The 23,015-nt window shown below is 37.3% G+C and overlaps 1 protein-coding gene across 5 annotated transcripts in view; it reads left to right on the top strand.

Moving 5' to 3' along the window:
* astn1 (astrotactin 1) overlaps nucleotides 1–23,015 on the top strand; it is a 223,503-nt gene that overhangs the window by 90,264 nt on the left and 110,224 nt on the right. For all 5 annotated transcript variants that reach the window (XM_027132844.2, XM_047818340.1, XM_047818320.1 and 2 more), the window contains 3 exons: nucleotides 4,639–4,723; nucleotides 7,252–7,326; nucleotides 19,308–19,445. In XM_027132844.2, coding sequence (XP_026988645.1) covers nucleotides 4,639–4,723; nucleotides 7,252–7,326; nucleotides 19,308–19,445 — 298 coding nt within the window. The remainder of the gene's footprint in view (nucleotides 1–4,638; nucleotides 4,724–7,251; nucleotides 7,327–19,307; nucleotides 19,446–23,015) is intronic.

Below are 23,015 nucleotides of genomic sequence, written 5' to 3'. Positions count from 1 at the left end.
ATACTGCACAGAAGTCAGCGTTATTGTAGTTAAGGTTATTCCCTTAGCATTCCTGTTTATTCTGCACAAAAAGCATTTTTTTTATGTTTAAAGTCAATATTCTATTGACCTGTGTATTTTGTGCAGTGTTGTGTCAGGTAAGTAATCTGGCAATTCACTGCAAGCAACAAACACAACCACAGAGTGACCAACTTGAGTAAATAACCTCACTGTAAGATGTTACAATGCTGGGAGAGGCTCCATTGCATCACAGACACCATTTCACTAAAAAAGCAACTAGAAAACGAACAGATCTTCACAAGGCTTTTCTCACATTTTAGTGTTCTGTCACACTAGAAATCGGGGGGAGAGGAGAGGGGAAACTTTATGTTTTATAAAACAGACAATGGGTAGCTGATATTATGTGAGTTTATAGTGTTTATGTGGCAAATTTGAAATAAATAGTCATGCAAATGAAGAAAAACTCAAAGCAGAGTGATTCTCCCTGAGGGGGCAATGCGGTGTAGCTGCTTGCTCACTGTTTCTTTCTGACTATAGCACTTTTTTGTTGCTGTGTCTTTCTTTTTCGGCTTAATTTTCATTGTAGTTTTTACTTCCTTTTCTGACAAGAACACGTCAGTGAATATTATTGTGGCTAAATGAAACGGGAGACTGTTAGCATCATGTCAATGATTCTCAACGAGAACGCAATGAGAACATAAAACTGAGTGCGAGTTATTATTTTTCAGAACGTTTTTTTATCACACGCATGCACTTTTACAAAGAATGTGTGCCGGTTTAAGCCGAAGTCTCGAGAACAGGATGAGGTTATATCTCACACAGCAGTCAGGATGTCTTTTTGTGTAGGCTGGATTTCAGCATGTGTTGGTGGATTTCAAGCTTTAAAATATGTATAGGATATTTTTACATTTGGCTTTCTAGCTTTCTTAACTTTTCAGCATGAGTCAGAGCCTGTCCATTAAGACCTACAGTCTGGAGGCCAGTCGGTTAGATCTGAAATAATCATCTAGCCTTTAACACTTAATCACAGAACCACTGATGCACATCCAGTGTTCACATACATAATATGATTTCTAAAGCTGTTTAACTAGGAGTAATACAGCTCTGGACTTGACACAATACATTTTACTCGAACTGGTGAAGAGGTACAGTAGGTGTGAGGTCAAAACCTTGGACATGGCCATCATAGCTTTTGCATTTACCTTACTGACTAGGTTTAGATCTTTAGCTTTGAACGTTAACTTCTTTATGCAGTCTCACATTTCAGCAGATTTCAAAATTGGCAGCCCAGATATTTTTCTTCCTGCTTCTCTTTTGTGTATCTGCATCATCAGCGCATACAAAGCCACAGCGAACATGAGCGCTAAAGGAAACTAGTGAAGTTTCATCACGAGGCTGTAGATCTATGAAAGCATGCAGAGTTACATAGTCACTAAATTAAGTGTTTAAAAGTATGGAGTAAGTATTCAGACCTGTCAACATCTACAGATTAGTTGCAGCATTTGCGACGCTAGCATTTGCTGTGGTGATATGGGAGACATGGAAATTATGCATTTTTTACCTCCTCAGCTAAAGCAATGGTGAAAATGAACTCAAATAAAATCACTGAAATAACAGATCGACTGAAAGGGAAAAGGATATAGAGTATATTTATATTTGTGAAGTAACAAATCTAACTTAAAAAAAAACTTTGTTTATATGGAGTTTCTGCCGTATCAGTCGGTGTATGAGCTGCTAGCATAGAAACAATGACGTAATAAAACCAGTTAGACAAAAATATGACACCTTCTGACTTCTGGTTTCGAGATTTCAAATTCAAATTAAATTTATTTCTATAGTGCTTTTAACAATTCCCATTGTCTCAAAGCAGCTTTACAGAAGTATGGAAACAGACGAGAGAATAAATAAATAAATATGTAATAATAATGAGAAGAAAAATGACTGGGGTATAATATTACAAAATTTTGTGTGTACCGGTGAGCAATAATAAATATTTCAGACTACAGTTATTTCAACATCACAATAAACAGAACATCATAATTTTTATTTAACCTTATCCATTTAGCTGGTTACTTATAATAATTCCAAACATTTTTGTAGATTGCAGTTAAATGTAGTTAATAAACAACCAGCACATCTTATAACTTATGCTTTTAAAACCGAGCAGCGTTTAGACTTTTTGTGTTCAATTTTTAGCGGTCAATTTCTTTAGCTCTACCTGCTTCTTTCTAGCAATGTTGAAACCCTCTGCAATGTCCAATAGCCTGACAAAGCAGAGAAAACAGGAAGCGGCCATTAGACTGGTCACAATGCCTCGTCTCGGATACATGATTGCATGGATGGATACAAGCAGAAGATCAGATATTTTTGTACATCCTGTTTATATTGAAAATGAGTACAAAAAGATGCTGCCTGTTTCACTCTGCAAAATTTATAATATAAAATATCAGATGTTTGAACTGTTATTTATTTGTTCATTCCAAATCAAAGTGCACCTTTATCAATCCTGTACAAACAAATCTCAAATGACACACTTCCGCTGTGACCTGAGAAAACACAGTAGTGCCAGCCTGAGTGACTGGGAGGGTCAGACACATCTGCAACGCTGATTAACAAACTTATGGCAGGAATCTTCCCCGTATACATCCAATACAACCGCCTATCCACGGCACACTTCCTAGCATCACAACAGTGCACACTCAGGCCATGGCATTATGTAGTACTACACACTAAATTCACTTTTACAACATTTAAGTACATGTTTTGTGATAGCGATGGCTTGTTAAATTGTTCTTACAGAACACTGCAAGCTTTCGCAAAAGGTCATGCTTTTGAAAGTGCATGCTGGGAGAAGTAGGAAGCAGTTCGTTGTGTATTATAGTGTTTCAACAAATTTCACCGAATCACACTAACACAGTTAGTGTTTATTTTTCTCTGCTTGTGATTTAGTGTTCAAACAATTGTGAGTAATAATTCAACTTAATTATTTGTTATAGTTTGTAATACTTTGTTATAGACTTGTATAATAATAATTATTAGTGACATCCGTAATATATATATATATATATATATATATATATATATATATATATATATATATATATATATATATATATATAAACATAAAATCTGCTGTTCAATATACAGTATACATAACTATTGTGAGCCAAGTTCAAGATACATTGCTAGATTTTTAATATCAGATTGCAAGTTGATATTCAGATTGATATCCAGATTCATTCATGTTTATGTTCATTGTTTATGTTCTGTAAAGCTGCTTTGAGACGAAGCCCATAGTAAAAAGAGCTATACAAATAAACTTGAATTGAATTGAATTGAATCATTCCAGATTCAAGTTTTGATTCACAAATATCTATGTTTACTATGTCTTTTTTAGTGACAAAGTCAGTGAGGATGAAATGGACACAAGTGCAGGTAAAGCAGTGTATTTAACACAAAGGTCGAGGATTCAAATCGATAGGGAAGGCGAAAATAGGAGGCACATATCGTGTGATCAACAGACAGGATAAACTAAGCTAGGCAGAAACATCGGTATCAGTCAAAACCAGGCAAGCATAAACAAAACAAAAGACACTGAGAACACATCGGAACTGAGTGTAACAGCGTATACTTCACCCTGAAAGTACCCTAAAGAGACACACGTGTTTAAGTAGACACACTATTTAAGGGGCGGACAAGACACGGGTGGACAAAAGAATCTAATCAAGGACTCATGGGGACATAGACAAGCACAGAACAATGTGCCAGTGCTAAATGTGAAGAGGAAATTTCTAGCAGATTGTTAAAATTCAAAGGGACGATTCAAAAGGTTGCATTGAGATTGAAAAGCACAGTGATAAAATACAATCAGGGTAAATATCATTTAGCATCATGGCAGTATATAATTGTGTATGGACAATTAAATCGTATCATCCTGCTTTACAATAAACATTGTATTAAACACTGTTCTAGTACAGAAGATGCAAACTGCAAGGATAATTAGCTAGCTTTGGCAGGCTAGTCAAAGCAATCCTGAACAAATTTCAAACTATAGAATAACACACACTTATTGAAGTTGGAATTTGATTTTGATCCCTAAAAAACAACAAGAAATAATAATATGAGCTGCAATAGTAATTGCAAGATTTTACAGTCAGGTTTCTCTACAAATAATCAAAGCTGAGTGTGGCTCTGATGTCTGTCCTCGAGCAGCCTGGACAAGCAATCAGACAGTTTAATGAATGCAGCAGGGACTTCACTAGAATATAAAGTATTTACAGTTTGCACTAGGTGAACGTCAGACATATTTTGTGCTAAGGCTTTCATCCAAAATGCTAGCAACGAGTGCAGCATGTCTGATTCTCCCAAAACCGATCCTGACTGAATGTGAATGAATGGCCATGTGAATGAATGCACTGCTAGTGACATGTTATACAGGTCATTAATGTGGAATAAGGCTTTGTGAGATTTAGGTAAGATCACACTAAAGCCTCCATTACCATCCTGCCTGATCCCCTGTGGAGCAACAGTGCAATTATAGAGTGTTGCATTAGTAATTCTGTCTGTATTAAATGCATTATTATGTTGTGCAGTTCATCTGCTGGCAGCACACTTGAAATCTGCGCTTCATATTCACAGGTGAATGCCAGTGTTTTGATGGGTATATGAAGGACCCTGTGCACAAGCATCTCTGCATTCGCAACGAATGGGGACCAAATCAGGGGTGAGTAAGCTGAATTTAAAAACCATGATGGTCAGTTTCAGATGAATAAACTCACAGAAAAATCCCATGTGGTGCAACAGGAAATCATTCACCCGAACCTCATCATGACCCCATCACCTTCCTGTCCTGTCAATCACAGGGACACAAGCCAATCACATAGAGGGCTTGTGTGTGGAAGAGGGAGGGCATTTACCTCCCAGCATGCTACACAGTAGTAGATAGCGTTTTCCTCCCAGTGTGTTATGCAGCATTAGCAGTAATCCAATATGGTGCAGCTGGTTGACCTCATGTGTCTCAAAGGAAGCATGATTAATTAATGCTTCTTTTAATTAAGTGTTAATGATCATCCTTCCCATATTTAGTTGTTGTACCATCGTACCATATCTCTCTCTCTCTCTCTCTGTCTCTCTCTCTCTCTCTTTCAATTTCAAATTAAATTTTAATTTCAAATTCAAATCATTTTATTTGATTCAATTCAATGTGAATTTAGATGAGCTTTATTGGCTTGACAAATTGTACATGTATTGCCAAAAACGATATGGTTTTCAACAAATAAATGGTTAGCAAAATAAAAGGCTAAAATCTAAGCATGTGCGTACGCACGTGTGAGTTCATGGGCACATTATCGATTGGCCGACTTCTTCCTCTTGTTCTGGCAGGTGTAGATGTATCAAGCTGGAAATGCAGTCTCTTTTTTCTCCCAGGAAACTACCACTACTTTTGGGTAGTTCTTTAGTTTAATGAGGTCAGGACAAATCATTTCAAACTTAGGAAATAATTGTTTTCGAATTTCTCATGGACAGGTGGTTAAGAAGTGGAGCTCTACCTCTCCATCGGGACAGCACAAGCAGAACCTGCTCTCTCTGGGCAGCCAGCTCTGTCTGTACCTGTATTTCTCTCTCTCTCTCTCTCTCTCTCTCTCTCTCTCTCTCTCTCTCTCTCTCTCTCTCTCTCTCTCTCTCTCTCTTTGTGTTTTATATACACTAATAATTTTGGATCTTTTCCAAAACATATAAAAGCATAATGATCTGCCCTGCTAAAAAAAAGCCATGGGCTGTTATGCAAATAGGTATCTAGAAAAGGGATTTCTCTAGTGTGCTTGCTTGTTATCACTTTAAATCCCCTCACTTGCTCCTCAAATCAAGTCATCTTAAAAATGCTAAAAAAAAAAAAGGGATATAACAGGAAAAGTCTACAAGATGAGTCTTACAAGCCTCCTGATGGCATCCTGTTAACTGTCACATCACAAGCGACCTCTCAGATTGTAGATTTAAAAATGCAGTAAAAATTCAGAAAAAGGACCAAAAGATGGCTAGAATTATGAAAATATTCCCAAGCTTCCAGAATCCTTTAAAGAACAGCATTTAATTCATATGAAGTTAATTAGAGTCTCTTTCTTGCCAAACACAGTTTCGCATGCACTTGTCAGTATTTTAGGCTGTTGTTCTGGAATGTTTAAGACTCAAAGGTGTGGAAAACCTTGGCGTCTGTAATTGGAAGTGAGATGGGAGTGATGATGGTTGGTGAGATGGATCTGTTAATTAGAAATCCGATTGGAACAATTGGGAAGATAGACAGCAGGGAAGCGCATAGCTCATGATGGTGAGGGGTTTGCGTGCTGAGTGGCATGCTGAGAAGGTGTGAAGTTTATTTAATTGGACCTAACACCTCAGGGAGGCAAAAAGAAATCTGTCATGGGGAGAAGCTATTTAAAAGTTTCGAAGGACCTAAATATTTCCTGTGCTGAACCTTACGTTCATAGCCTTTTCACTGATAAAGGTTTTGCCCTAATGGCATTTGTGATAGCATTTGGGCAAAAGTCATCGCATTCCTGAAAAATGTTCTATATGTCAAGTCCTAAAGGAGACAGTTTAATATTTACAAAACAGAGCTTTGACATCAAGAAGCAGCCTCTGATGGTTCTTACTGCTCTCTAGGAGAGTCATTGTCTTCTTGTCTGCTCTTCTTGGTCTCTAATTCTCCAACTGCCACCACAGTCATTCTGTCATTTCCTAAATAATTGCATCACTCCACTCACTTCCACATGCCAAGCAGGAAAAGGTGCCTCAGTAACAGTGTCTATCAGAAAGACTTGACCAAACAGGAATAGCTGACAGTTTTGACCTTCATGAGGTCATTCTTTTATTTAAAATAAAGTCCCTGAAACGTCTAAAGGTTAGGGTTGGTTTCAGATGTGATACATCATTAATTACCTGCATTAATAACTGTCTCAGCAGGAGGCCATTGCACGGTTTGTAAGACGCCCCTGTTTTTTTTAGTCTGTAGCAAATCATGACACTGAGCTGAGAGAGAGAGTGATGTGAGTAAACATGTGGGCTTGTTTGCAGGAAAACCACAATTCTCATTAAAAACCTGCTTTTTGTATCCTACATGCGTAGGTTTAATGGAAAAGTCCACCGTAGTTGCAATTTTAAAGAGTTTTGAGGTCAACTGCTGCAATGATGAGTGGGAGGATTTATGAGAAATGGGAAAAATAACCCAGCAGCCTGATTCTGTTTTGTTCCTAGTCCTTGGCCATACACCATTTTCCAGCGTGGTTTTGATTTGGTAATGGGAGAGCAGCCATCTGACCGCATCTTCAGGTAAGAACAACATAAAACATAAAACATAACATAAAAGTACTGATCAGTCCATGAGTTTCAAATAGCTCTTAGGTGGCTGATTTTTTTATATTCAGTTTTTACAAGGAATAAAACAATAAACCATTGTTGTAATCTATTATAAATATTATTGAATTGTTTATATGTATTGCATTCTGTGAAGCTTTTACTTGTGAGGCAACCTGGGACATGTGTGGCACATGGTCAAAATGTAAAATGTTTCAGGTTTTTCTGAACTGAAATATGGTTTCCTTTTCCTGTAGGTCATGTTTAAATATGAAACTTTACTCTTGATAGTGAACATGGAGATTTAAAGCTTTCAGTCCAATTACACAGAATGACGCTCCACCCCATCTACATTTCAAACCTGATCTACTTACTGTATGAAAACATCACTGTTAAATTTGTATGCACTTTTATTTCATCTCATTTCTGTGTTATATAATTATCAATAATTTGAAGGCGTATTAATCAACCACTAAAATTCTGTCAGGTTATGCCAACAGAGGTAAAAAAAATTCTAAATAAAAAATGTCTAGTTACATTTTTTACATTTATCCGTATATCTTGTAGCAATAAAATAATTTGTTTGTTTATAATGATTGAAAATATTGGAAATGTCCATTTCAATTCTGCTTCTCTAATGGAACACCAGTGGTTTTTAACACAACATGCAGATGGTCAAGGCAAATTGTAGGCAAATAAATTAAATTTGTGCTGTTATGCCATGTTATCTGGCATAAAAATGCACTTTGGTCAAAAACTGATTTTTTTTTTTTTATTAGAATTCTAATGCATTTCCTAACATTTGACAATCTAAAATGTAAATGTCAGGTTTCTAGTTTAAACAAAAACCTTCTGTCCTGTAAAATATCATGGAAAAGTGCGATTTTAGATTAGAAGACCGCCAGCCAAACCCAGACTAATAGGAGAATGGATTTCACACATTTTCCATCTCACCTGTTATTTAATCAAATCTGTGCCCATTAGGTTTTATCATAATTTCACAATCATGGCCAGAACTAAAGCATTTTTTGGTTGATTTTGTTCATTTGAACATTTGAACTGAGCTTCGATTTTTCTACATGAATACTGAATACTTGAAAACAAGTGGAAGAAAACTGCTGATATAAAATAAGACTTTCTCGTTCAGGCTTGTGGAACTATATGACTGTAATTCTGTAATTAATCCGTATGATAATCAGTATAGAGGAGGATGACTTGGAATGTGAGAGCCACGTCTTGAAATTTTAAGCAAGGATATTTCAGTAGATATGCTTATTGATTTGAGTACAGTTAAAACATTTTTTACTGTACAACTGAGGAACTTGCCAATAAAGATCTCACTTGAATGTATGCAAAAAGAGAAGAAAGATGATTACTTGTTCTATTTTTAAACAAACTTCAACATCAATATCTTCTGTACAGCTTCTATGAGGCTTATATTCATTTACTGAGTTCTTCTGTACACATTACTAAGTGGAACTGAAATGGTGCAAGAATGAACCTATTATTGAGGTTTTTTATTATTTTTTTGTTGTTGTTGTTGTTGTTTTTTCGATTTTTTTTGGATTCTCTTTTTCAGCGTATGATTTTGTTGAATAGTTAATAGTGGTGTATAAACATGTATTGTTTTGTTGTACTTTAATCAAGCTTTTTGTTGTATTTCTCAGTTATATATCAAACATTTTTTGAGACATAACATTCATTACGATTTACTTTGTTTTTTTCTTTTTTTTATGTGGCAATGAGCTTAAAAGAAACTTCTGATTTTGGATGCAAAGTTTCAGACATGCAATTTTATTCTGTGCTTGTAACTGTATATACTTATGTTTTTAATCCCAGAGAACGTGAGTGTACTGGAACAGCTAGGAATTTATAGTAAATATATGTAAAGTATATTTACAGTAACGTTTTGAGATTTATTTACAGGACAGTATTGTACAGTACTTCTTATTTTTTCTGTAATATACTGTTCATTTAAAATATATAGATACATTTAAATGATATCTAAAACATTTGTCTTATGTGGATGATTTTTTAAAAATTATTATTTCAAATTAGTAATTTAATTAAAGCATTGCTTTGTGTTGCTGGGATGACTTTGTTAGCTGTAGTTCAAAAACTTGCCCACTCAGCCAACATTTCTCATTTGTTGCAATCAGAAACAAGGGGAAAAAAAAAACTTGGTTGCATAAGTGCGCACACCGCAACTTATAAGGCTGCTGAGAGATTAATTATTTATATCACAAAAACCTCTAATTTTAACATTGGTGTTATGAACATTGCAAACGTATAGACCTCAAAAAGTTTAAAAGGTCTGTGCTTAAAATAAAGAGCTAAAATAAAAGGCATAAACATGTTCCACTTGTCAGATGCTGGTGTGGAGAATCCTTCATCTCTCACACCTAAAATGTTAGACCCACTCTTTATTGCTTTTTCTGGTGTTTTACTCTATATTTGTGGACCGTTTTAAAATGCCGAGTTGTGTACAGTACAATTTTGTAAAATAAATACTGTCAATTTACAGCAGCTTTTTCCCAACAGTAAAAATATATTAAGAGACTGTAACAAATTGGAGGTAGAATCCGTAATTCGAATAAAGGGAAGTGTCTAATGAGCACAATAAATATCCAGGCAGACAAATCCAAAACACGTAAGTCAACAAACAGGCAAAAAGGTACAAAAGACAGCAAGGCAGTCAGCAAGGCAAACAAAGCAGGCAAGGGCAAAATCCAGAAAACATAAGCCACAAAATGCAGAAACTGATGTCATACACATAAATACAAAACATTAGAGAAAATAAGGTTTGGTAAGGCAGTGAAACTGACAATAATCAGAAATACACGCGCATATCGCTTAAATGTCTTTAAAGGGGCTTCTGGATATGAACTCCTCATGATCTGGAAGTCTAGTATTCCAGCGAGGGCTTCCTCTGATGTGGTGGTGGTGGGGTGTGTGGATGATGTTCTTTCAGCACCCCTCCTCTAGGAACACCTACTGGTGTTTTATTTTTAGGGCGACCCCTAGGCCTGGGTGCTGGGCGATTTAGGGTGCGATCATACCTTAGACATATACCTTACAAAGGGTGGACAATCGGGTGAGGTTAGGAAGCTTTTTTCTCCTAGATTCTTATGATCAGTAAAATGGGTACTTAGCTCTTTCCAGTCAATACCTACACTCCCCCAATGCTTCTTTGATGGACAATAACTCCCTGTTTCCCACATTGTAGTTTGCAGCAGCAGGCATGAGCTTCTGGGAGAAGAAGGCACAAGGAGTTTCTCTGGGAACCCATGTCTCTGAGATAGCACTACCCCTATTAGACAAAATGAGGCATTAACTTCAAACATTAAAGGGTCGATCAAGGTCAAGATGTTGTAGGATCGGGGTGGTCCTGAAGTGATGCTTGAGTTTTTTAGGCCAGCTGTGATGCCTCCTTCCAGTGAAGTCTTTGTGGTTTTTCTTTGCACAGCAAATGATGTAAGCAGGGCAGCTATAGAGCTGTAGTTCCATATGAACCTTTTGTTGAAGTTTGCAAAGCCCAGGAATCTGCAACTCCTTGATACTTGAGGGGGTTGGCCATTGGTAGTGACAGCATCCACCTTACTTGTATCCATTTCTAAGCCATTTATTATTTATCCCATGTATGCACAGTGGAATTCACATTTTTCACCCTTTACGACCAGTCGGTGTTGTAGGAGTCATTGTAAGACTTTCCATGCATGATTGATATGGGACTCATATGTGGAGGAGTAAATCAGAATGGCATCAATATAGACGATCATACAGTGGTCCAGAAAGTCCTTGAGAACTTCATTAACAAATGCTTGTAATATGATGGGCACATTAGGTAGGTCATATGGCATAACAAGATATTCGTAGTGCCCCCTAGAGGTGAGAGAGGCAGTTTTCCAATCATTTTCCTTACTTAGCTGGATCAGGTTGTAAGCACTTCTCAAATCCAATTTTGTAAAGATCAGTGCTTCCCGGAGACGTTAAAGAGCTGGGGGAACTAGTGGCAGAGGATAAGGATATCTGACTGTTTTGGCGTTCAATCCACAATGCAAGGTCTTAGTCCACCATCCTTCTTCTCCACAAAGAAAAGGAGTGGATGTGACGAACAAGACGATTTCCTCCACGTGTAAAAGGCCCACCTGTAGCGTGAGAGGAATAGTTTGGTGTGTGATGAGGCTGTCCCTGATGGCTTGTCATCCACAGCTTTAATTCTTAGCAGAACAGTGCATGAGCTGGTGGGGACGATGGTGGATGATGTTAAATTTATTAGGGTTTAGACAGGGTAGGTAGTATTTCCATGGAGAATCAATGCAGCCAATTGTAAGCTATACGGGTAATCACAGGAGCTCACCTTTGTCACTTGGTTAAACTTCTCAGGACATGAAGCGCACCTGTGACCTGCTTGCCCACAGTAAAATCACAGCTGCTGGTGGAGGCTTTGTTACTGCTCATCAGTGGACAAACAGGTCCACACAATTTACATAGGCTCACTCAGCTCTGTCATGACTGGTTCCAGTGAGCTATGTGAGTGTGGAGCTCGATTGCGAATTAGGTTGTCCAAACGAATAGCCAGCATGATATACTGTGCAAGTGTGGTGCATTCGTCTTGGCAAGCGAGTTCAGCCTATAGTGAGAGATTTAATCCTTCATGAAATACGTTTTTTTAAACTGGGGTCTTTCCACTGACTTTGTGCAGCCAAAGTGAGATACATCATGGTATAGTCATGCTTAAAAACACCCTGAAGTAGCTGGGGAAAATAGGAATAAGAATTGCAGACTTGATCATCTTCATCCCACACCGCTGTGGCCCAATCCAGAGCTTTCCCAGTTAACAGTGTCATTAAGGATGCACATTTAGAATCATCATCATGATAGGTGTCAGGTTTGTGGTCAAGAAACACTTCACATTCTTAATGAACCCTTACAATGATCATCAAACTTATCTGGGAGTGCCATGTGAAATGACTCAGCTCTGGGTGTGGGTAGGTTGTGGAGAGATTGAAGGAGGTGAGCGTTAGTGTTTTATAGTGCTGTGAGTTGCTTCTGGTAGACCGTGACTTGTTCCTGATAAGCAGCAAGTTGCTCACCTTGATAGGCCACCAGGGCTTGTAGTTGAGCGTTATCCGCTGGATTCCCAGGTGGCGAAGTATTCTCTAATGAATTGGAATCCATAATGCGGATAAATGGAAGCATTTAATGAGCACAGTGAAAATCCAGGCAGACAAATCCAAAACACGTACTGTAGCAAAATCAGAGTCAGCATAGAGGCAAAAATGTATAAAAAAAACAGAGCAGACAAGGGCAAAATCTAGAAAAACGTAAGTCATAAAATGCAGAAACAGAGGTCATACATGTGCATACAAAACACTAGCGAAAATAAGGCTCGGTGTGGCAGTGAAACTTATGAGAGTTCGCGTCGGAAAGCCACGTGCGTAGTGTGTGTTATATGTCCGTAAACCCGGAAACGGCTTCTGGATGCAAACCCCTTGTGATCCAGAGGTCTAGCATGGGCTCCCTCTGACATGGTGGCATGGGGCTTGTGGATGATGTTCTGACAGAGACATGAGATAACAAACAGGGAAAATGCCAGGCTTTACTTTTCTGGAACTTTCATGTCTCTAGACATGGCTTCCTGCTTAATTAGGGAGTGCTCTACACACCAACAAATGTACTGTATAATAACATATTTGTCACTCGGAGGAAGACAGTGGGTTTAATACCAATTGAATAACCAAATTGAAATCATGCACACGCATCTAATGCTCTGTATTAAAAGGCAGGTGTTCGACAGAGTTATGTTCATTAGCCACAGAAGTTAGATAAGGGACGTATAATTGGATGTAATTAAGCCTTTTCGTTTATAGCTGTTTTATATTGTCATTTAATTCTTAAAATGACCCTTTGTGTCAATCCTATCCTTGCCCTTTCATTCTGCTAACTTGGCACTTTATTAAATGCAAATTGAACTATTTAAATACAAAAAATGCAGTCTGTGACATGGTGCCTTTAACTGTTTCACTGCCCTTTCTGATGCAGTTTATCACCAGATACATGATTAATGTACGTCTGATATTGAGAATCTGATTACAGAGGCTACAGAGGCTAGAGGTTTACACTGAATTGTTTTATTTTTTAGTCCTGCTGCCTATTTTATTCTGCACACACACACACACACACACACACACACACACACACACACACACACACACACACACACACACACACACACACACTCCACCCCCTCCTTCGTACTTAAAATTCACTCTGTATGCTGTCTGCTTAGTATGAATTTCTTACCGATCTCATGTTGACATTTTCTCAGAGAGAGAGAAAGAGAGTGAGAGAGAGAGAGAGAGAGAGAGAGAGAGAGAGAGGGAGAGAGAGAGAGAGAGAGAGAGAGAGAGAGAGATTAAAAAAGGGTTAAAACAAATACGCAAGTGTATACAAGATTTTTAGTTGTTATTTTTAACTGTATTATCAGCATACAGTATCATTTTAACACATTTTACTGTCAGCAGAGAAAAAAAAATGATCACAAATTAAATACAACCTCCGTCATTCAAAATTTCTAAACCAAAAAAAAAAACACAAACAAAAGAATGGTGCTCCAGCACCGATTTGGACTAATGTCAATGTCAGTTTAGTGTCCATTTGTGATGAAACTCATCTTAAATCAGAGCTTCCAGTCTTCTGACTACTTAACAGGACAGCTTTTAGACATTTATCTCATTGCACAATGGGTAGTTTAGGCCCTGGATATGCAAAGAAAAGAATGTTACTGTGCTGTAATGTATATGTGACAAATAAAGGCTTCTTGATATTGTAAATAGTTCAGGCTGCTGGTGATATGATGCAGTTATACATGGGATGTGCCTCAATCTTCAAGTGTACAAGTTGCCAATAATGTTTCACATTTGAAGCTTTTGGTAATTAGAACAGTCAGGGAAAAGAAAGATAAAAGTGTTAAATCTTGTATATTTTGCGGTCTCTGAAGCCTGTGCCATTTACGGTGAGGTTAAATTTAATATCAAATTAACACTGTTTGCTTTTGACTGACATAAAACTATATTTGCTTAATTCTTTTTTTTTAGATTTATTTTTGTTTGATTTGCTTTCTTATATATTACTTAGCTATTTCTTTTTGCACTTAATATTGTACATGCTTGCTTATGACAGAACATACACATGTACGTACCCACTGGCAACAAAGAGCTGCTACACCTTCCGCATTTTAGTTGCAAATCATGCACATCATCAGATAATCCATCCAGATGGGAACACTAGGGAACACTAGCGGAATTAAGTATGGACCTGGGACAGAAACCTGGGACAGTTTCTCATCACATCCAGAGAGTCACGGCTGTGGGTTCAATCAGCAGTGACTGTAGCCCTTTTAGCCCATGTAGTATTGAATCCAGTGCGAAATGTAACACTTCTTATCTGGATACAATTACAGATTTATAAAGCTCATTCCTTTCAATTATTTCTGCATAATTATAGGCAATTAATCTGTGTATAACATATGTATGTATTTCCACTGGTTTAGTGAGGATCCAGGTGATTGCTACAGTCTGCACGTAAATGTTCTGCCAGAGTACAGGCATAGACCTGCTCACAAACACATCTGCCTTTCTTCATTGGAGATTCATGTTTTTACCAATTTCACTGTCCTCACGGGATCCAGCTGGCACTGATGAATACGCTCCTGCTGTTGGACTGTTCATGCAGCAGGTTGTCTAAACAGATGGCCAGGTCGATGAGCTGGTCCAGAGTCAGGGTGTTGTCATGACAGGCTAACTTAATCTTCACTACTTCCTGCATACCCTGGCAAAATGTACTGATGAGTTCCTACTCTGTGCAACTACGAAAAGCAGCCATGGTGCAGAAGGTGAGAGCATAGACAGCCATAGATAGCCAGCGTGTGAGCACAGCGCTTTATAGTGTGTTGCATATCCCTCCGTCATTTGACTAACGGGAGATTGACCTCATGCACACTGAACAAATTTTAATAAATGGAACCAATGGAAGATCTTTGTACCACTTTCCAACGTCATTATCAACACACCACTTCCCTTCAGTACAGTTACAGAGACACTCAAGCCTCAGGTGAATTGAAGCTGTTACTTCAGCTTGTGTTGGCCAAACATTAACACAATACAATCTTTACTCACATAATTGCTTGTGATTTCTGATATAATATTCCTCACTCATGCACTCATTTTTAAACGCTGTAAATTGCTTGGCCAAACTTTGACCACTCTGTTTAAAGTCTTTGTTATGGCTTGTTTTAAAGCTATATTTGCTGTTTATTTTTAGTTTATACTGTTATGTGTGTGTGTGTGTGTGTGTGTGTGTGTGTGTGTGTGTGTGTGTGTGTGTGTGTGTGTGTGTGTGTGTGTGTGTGTGTGTGTGTGTGTAGACACACTACATTTTCTTGTTGCTAAATGTTAACACAGCATTCAATCATTTTGGGTTCCAGGCTGCACACCATGTGATGTTTTTCATTAACATATGCCATAAGTCATTTCACATTCAATTCCATGCTTCTGTAAGAAGAAATAAAGTATTGCAAAAAAATCTTACCTTTCCTAATTTGTACTAAAGTTGTCTATTTAAAGGAGCATGGAATTGAATGGGTTGTGAATTCGTGTTAAAATTATTACGGAGTCTCATTTTAAAACAGCTTCCTTTTTACCAAACTAATGCTAGGCAACTGAATGCATGTAATACCCTTAAGCTTCACATTTAAACTCTTATAAAGCATGATATGTACAGTCTACAACTTTATGTCGTGAATGATCTACAGTATTAGTAGGAATCCCGCAAAGCTAATAACATAAAATATATGGATACAAAAAATTACAGTAATGTTATATTTTAATGTCAGCTCCTAATGAAAAGTGATAGAGGTTCTGTCTTCCATGTATAGAGCAAAATTAAAACCTTAAAAAAAATTCCATTGTATAAATTCTCAGACAGTGCTTATGAATGCATTGTTTATACTATGTGGGTATTCTTCCAAAAATGTTAACAATGTGTTACATTTTTATTATCATTGGTTCTTTGTGCATCATCAAGTGTGTTGTGGATGAGTAATTTTTGGCTCTGTTCTATGACCATTAATGTTCTAAAAATAAGTATTTAAAAAATGCAGTGCAAATTATTGATATTTATTAATTAATAAATATCTTTGTTTAAATTTTTTTAAACAAAGGTTTGTTAAGACTGTTGTGTGAAAAAATCTTCTTTCATTTGTTTATTAATTTGGTATAAATGACCACTTATTTATTATTATTATTATTATTATTATTATTAGTAGTAGTAGTAGTAGTAGTAGTAGTAGTAGTAGTAGTAGTAGTATTACTGCTGTTTTGTGCAACTACATATAGATTGGATTATAATGAGGAAGTAAAGTTGACATTGACATTTACATACACACAATATATGTATACTGTATACAGTATGTAGTATATATGTAGTTTTTTAATTGTTTTGCATTTTTGTTATATTGTTGCCTGATACTACAATCGTACTGAAATTCCACATTCAAATAAGTATTCAGATCCTTCACTCAGTACTTAGATGAAGCACCTTTTCCTTTGGCAGCAATTACAGCCTTGAGTCTCTTTGGGTTTGACGTACAAGCTTTGTATACCTGGATTGGGGGATTTTCTGCCATTTTTTCCTGCAAATCTTGGTTAGATTGGATGGGGATCGTTGATGGACAGCCATTTTCAGGTCTCTCCAGAGATTTTCAAGAGGGTTCAAGTCTAGGACATTCATGGATTTGTTCTTAATCCACTCTTGTGTTGTCTTTGCTGTGTGCTTAGCGTCATGGTAATGTTATGAACCTTCGGCCCAGCCTGAGGTCCTGAGGTCTGTGGAACAGCTTTTTATTAAAATATCTCTGTATTTCACTCTGTTTAACTTTCCCTCAGCTCTGACCAGTCTCCTAGTCCCTGCTGCTGAAAAACACCCCGCAGCATGATGCTGCCATGATGCTGCCACCACCATGCTACACTGTTGGGATGGTATTGGGCAGGTGATGAGAGGTGCCTGGGTTTCCCCAGACCTAACTTTTAGAATTGAGGCCAAACATTTCAGTCTTGGTTTTATCAGAATCTTGATCCTCACAGAGGTGCTTTTTTGCAAACTCTAAGCATTCTTTCGTGTGTTTTGCACTGAGCAAAGACTTCCGTCTACCCACTCTGCCAAATCAGATCAGAGAAGGCTGGTTGTCCTGAATCCGAATCCCATCTCCACACAGGATCTCTGCAGCTCAATCAGTGTGACCATTGGGTTCTTGGTCACCTCTCTTACTAAGGCTCGTCTCCATTTGCTCACTATGACCACCAGGTGACCAGCTCTTGGAACAGCCCTGATTGTGCCAAAATTCTTCCATTTAAGAATTATGGAAGCTGCTGTGCACTTGGAACTCTTCAAGCCTTCCCATTCCCCAGTGCTTTGCCTTGTAAAAATCCTGTCTCTGAGCTCTGCAACCAGTTTCTTTGGCCTAGTGGCTTGTTTTTTCTCTGATATGCGTTGTTAGCTATGAGGCCTTCTATAAAGAGTTGTGTGCCTTTCCAAATCATGTCCAATCAAGGTGTAGAAACTTCTCAGGATGATCAAGAGAAATGGGAGGTGCTGGAGCTACATTTGAATTGTTGTTGCTAAGGGTCTGAATACTACTAATAATAATGTGATAATTCAGTCCTTTTTCATACATTTGCAACCATTTCCAGAATTCTGTTTTAACTTTAAACTAAAACTAAATGAATTTAAACAAAAGACAAAAAAAAAATTAAAAACATGAAGGGATTTCTGAATGCACTGTGTGTGTATTTGTATTCAAGCAATCAAATGTTAGACTCTATAACGTTTAAGTGTTAAACATAAACCTCTGTCTGAATGCATTCTTTCAAATTCTTTCAAATCAATATTTCTAAAGGTTCCAGCTGACTTAAGAATCAGAAACTGCTGAGAACATTGCTCTTGGTGTTTAAGTATTTGTACAGTTTATTCACATCCAGTGGGTTCACCTGACATACAGATGCTGCCTCCATATATTGTAGACATTATTTTGCAGCAGTAACAAAGTGACTTTTGTTTGTGAAACACAGTCAGGTGTGTTGCAGACAGTTTGACTCCAGTGGTAGTATTTCTGAGCATACACAATACAGTATAATCTGTAGTCTGAGAAACACTATACAGCACTGTCTGGCTGCTGTGGAGGTGCTCTGTGATATGTGATATGTTTATTTTACCTTTTCTTTATAAAGCTTATAAAGATTTATTAAGTCTGTGCTTTAAACCAGATAATTAATATACCATTATGCAACATCAGCTCTGTTACTTTTTTTACAATGTATAATATTTTTTTAAATATGTGCAAAATTGTATTACATATTAAAAAGTAAAAATAAGTGTAGAAATTATTTTAACAATTTCTTGTTGTTTTTTTACTCACTGTGAACTGTGATCACATGAGTGATGGGAGTGACTATAACCTGTAGAACAAAATAAATTTCAGGAAAATGATTATAGTGAAAGCACAAATGTTTGTTTCTGACACAATGCCTAATGCTGCATTACGCAGGCTTAACAATGTGGGATAACTATGGTAACCGGATATTAATTACCCCCGTGTGTGGGTGTTCATGTTTACGCTGATTGCTGCTATTATCTACCGATGCTGTTGTCTTTGACTTGTTTATTATCTGAAATTTCTGCATTATAAATCATATAATACAAGTCAAGTTGTATTTTAAATTCCTTGCTACCGTATATTAGCCTTATAGTAAGGCCCTATGTAAATACATAGTGTTTGTCAATCGATCGTTTGTAGATAGATCTTTTTGCCAGTTTGGCCTGGAAGACAGTGTTGAATTACAGACACATTATTAATCTATTTTTGTCACACGATCTGATATGTATTTTCTTCGTTACAGGTTCACATACACTCTGGGAGAAGGAATGTGGCTGCCGCTGAGTAAAAGTTTTGTCATTCCACCCGCTGAGCTGGCCATCAACCCGTCTGCCAAGTGTAAGACAGATATGACTGTCATGGAAGACGCCGTAGACGTTAGGTGGGAGACTTTTACAATTTATTAACTTTTAACGAAGTAGAATAGGACAGTGTGAGGCGAAAAGTTAATCTTTTTACTCTTACTTGTTAAATGTTACAGCACTCCTACTGGGTTTCTCTGATTTTTGCTTTTACACCAGTGCATTTGCAATTTTGTATAGTGTCGTGGAAGTTTGGAGGTCTTGAGAGAATTAAAGCATAAAATATCACACTGGTAGGAACGTGCAAGAGTAAAAAAGGTTTCACGTTTTTATTGTGTTCAGCTGTGCAGCATGAGAGAGGAAGGGCCCAGATCATTGATAACATCAGGATATTTTAGACAGGAAATATATGAAACAGGACATGTAAAAGCAAACCATCATCAACCATTGGCTAAGAAGCCAGCTCATCTTCTGACCAAGCTAATCTGTACCTACCAAGGTCCCACGGGAACAACTAAGGTCTCAGGGGAAAGGTCTGCTGGAAGCAGTTTTAGGAAAACAACTGCAAACTCTAGTCGCAATACTGTAACTACCAGCCATGAGAAATATAGAAGAACAGGTTCTTATGAACATCTCTAAAGTGAAAAATTCCTTTACAATATATAATTATATAGCTAAAAGTTTGAGGAAATTTCATCATATTTGCTTTTTGAACTTCCCATTTTAGGTGTAGTCTCCCTTTGCTGCTATAATAATGCACTCTTGTAGAAAGGCTTTCCCCTAGATTTGGAAAGCATGGCTGTGGGGATTTGTCCATTCAGCCGTGAGAGCATTATTGAGGTCAGGCAGCGGTGTTAGGCAATAAGGCCTGGGGCACAGTCAGTGTTCAGGGGGGTTGAGGTCAGGTCTCTGTCCAAGACTCTTGATTTCTTCCTCTCCAGCTTAGGTAAACCATATCTTCATAGAGCTCGGTTTGTGTACAGTTCGAACTTTGTGCCAGCAGCAACATTTTCCATACAGTGAATCTAATCCTGGAAAAAGATGCACAAAAGCCAAGTTCACATGCTTAGTCTGTTTTTGCATGAGCTGTAAAGAAAATCACACTGAAAAAACAAGTTCATTTGTTCCAAATTTACAGAACCAACGGATTTTTTTCTCCTTTACATAATGTCTTTTTGAAATATGATATATTATTTAATTGGCACCTTTTACTGATTTGGACTTGCAGTAGCATTGTTTTTTCTTTTTCTAATAGTAATCATATTGAATATGCAGTAATTATTTGATATATAGCAAAGAAAAAAACAACAACAACAAATGAACACTCTTGTACTAATTAATGCTGCAGTGTTTTTTTTTTTTTTTTTGTAAGGCCACATCGATCACGACCCTTATATTGAAATTTTATTGCAGTCTTCTTCTGGTTGTTTTACCTAATAGTAACTGAGGGAATGAAGGATCATTCAAGTTCATCAGAAAAACAATTAGAGAAACGAAATACACACTGCCAAGTAATGACTAAATGCTGTATTGATATTTTTCACACTGTTTTCAGACTTCAGGGGCATGTGCTAGTAGTATTCTGAACTTATGATACTCTAACCAAATGACTATAAACTGCTTGCCAGGAGATTTTCTGGTTTTCATTTAGCTTTTGTCTTATTTCATTGATTCTTAGATGAAGTTCACGTTTTTTTAATCTAGCATAAAAATCTTTATTTAAGTGCACATTTGTTCTATTTTAACAGTAAACAGATATTTATTTTGGAAAAGAAATGTGACGGAGCATTAAAATCACTCTATAGTAAAGACTATTACTAAAGACTAGTATGAAGGTCTCATTATTATTAATAAGAGCCATGAAGGTGTAAGGCTTAATGACACAAATGCCAGTAGGAGCTACTTTAAAAAAAATCCCTTTCCTATAGTATACATCTGTCATATTAACCTTATAGGGAATAAAACAGTAGTTACTGTTATAAGGAAAGCTGAAATGATCCTCTTCATGGCCTTTTACAGCTGCAGCAAACAAATATCTTTCCCTGATCTTAATTAGAGTTGCTCGCATGCTGTAGACTAGACGCATTGTTAAGCTTCAGTCTTTGATTTACTGTTATGTATCTCACACACACACACACACACACACACACACACACACACACACACACACACACACACACACACACACACATCAAAAACAACGAAAATCATACTTAGTATACTGGATATGCAATGCACACTCTCTCTCTCTCTCTCTCTCTCTCTCTCTCTCTCTCTCTCTCTCTCTCTCTCTCACACACACACACACACACACACACACACACACACAGCACACCACCCACCCACCCACCCACCCACGCAGAATGATACCAAGTTCTAGAATAAATAATTTATTTTATATAAAAAAACAAGGACTTTTAAATACATACTAACATAGCTGTGTAGTAAAAGACATAAACAGACATAACGCTCGGCAGTGGTTGCTGTGCCCTGCCTGGCCTGCTAATCACAGAACATACAGTTTTAATATTGGTTTATAGTTATTTAGAGAACACACATGCCAGTGCTAATGTGAATATAACATTATACTGTATGTGTATAAAAGAAAATGTCTGACTTTTCAATAAATAGACCATCCACGTTAGGCACCCACGCCAATCTCCTGTGCAGCTCATACACCATCATAGAGGAGCTAAACCGCTCTCAACAAACCCCATTCAGAATAACAAACAAATAACAATTACGAAAAATAATTCAGAATCTTCTGTAACACAGTCCTGCTACATACTGTATACTGCGTTAGCTCTAAATCAGTGCTGCGTTGGCTAGAATGTGCTGACGTTTCCTCAGATTTAGGGCTGCAAATGACATTCTTCTGGATTTCAGTACATTGCTCATGCAGAGCGACTGGCATCCCAAAGGTAAAATTGACAGACCAGGCACTCCTCAGACACTGTAGTGATATGCCCTAAGACAGTGAGGTGCAGTTGAGTGAAAATTGCCTCACTGCCGGGTGGTTTGAGTTCACTATGATGTCTTGCGGTAATTCACACAATCCTCCCATGTTGTTCTGAAGCTTAGTTACACACAGCAGGCTCTGGATAAATAGTTTATAAAGAGTTGGTCTCTGATATGCTCAGCAGTGTCTCAGAGTATTCTGCTGCTCTACTATGAATGGAAAGCCTGACGATTTGGCTATTGGACACCTGCATTCATTTGTTTTTGCAGATAAATGATTTAGGATTATAATTATTTGAATCATTTGAAAAGTGAAGTACTTGCTTAATGTATTAAAGGCAGCCAGTGTGATGCAAATGAAGATTTTATGAACATACTGTATATCCAGAACAAGGCAAGCAGACGGACAGGATTTGGCTAAAAGGGATTTAGAAAAAAGAGATTTTAATACAAGTTCTTAGTACAATGGTTTAATTTAAGGTCTGAGTATAGAAGCTTGATGACAGGTCTTGAATTAATTGATGATGCAGATCTATAAGCATTATCAAGAAAAAAAATACAGCAAAAATGAGACTACATGAACTGCATTAACTAATTAAACTACTCAGTAAGTTAGAATAAAGGCTCTCAGCTGATTCATCCCCAGGTCAGGATCTTGCAGTATTCCTACACAACGATCTCGCATCCTTGGG

This window comes from Tachysurus fulvidraco, chromosome 1 (genome assembly GCF_022655615.1).
Source record: "Tachysurus fulvidraco isolate hzauxx_2018 chromosome 1, HZAU_PFXX_2.0, whole genome shotgun sequence".
In the NCBI taxonomy this organism is placed as follows: Eukaryota; Metazoa; Chordata; class Actinopteri; order Siluriformes; family Bagridae; genus Tachysurus; species Tachysurus fulvidraco.
Note: the sequence above shows the minus strand (reverse complement) of the source record. Positions and strands in the feature narration are given on the sequence as shown.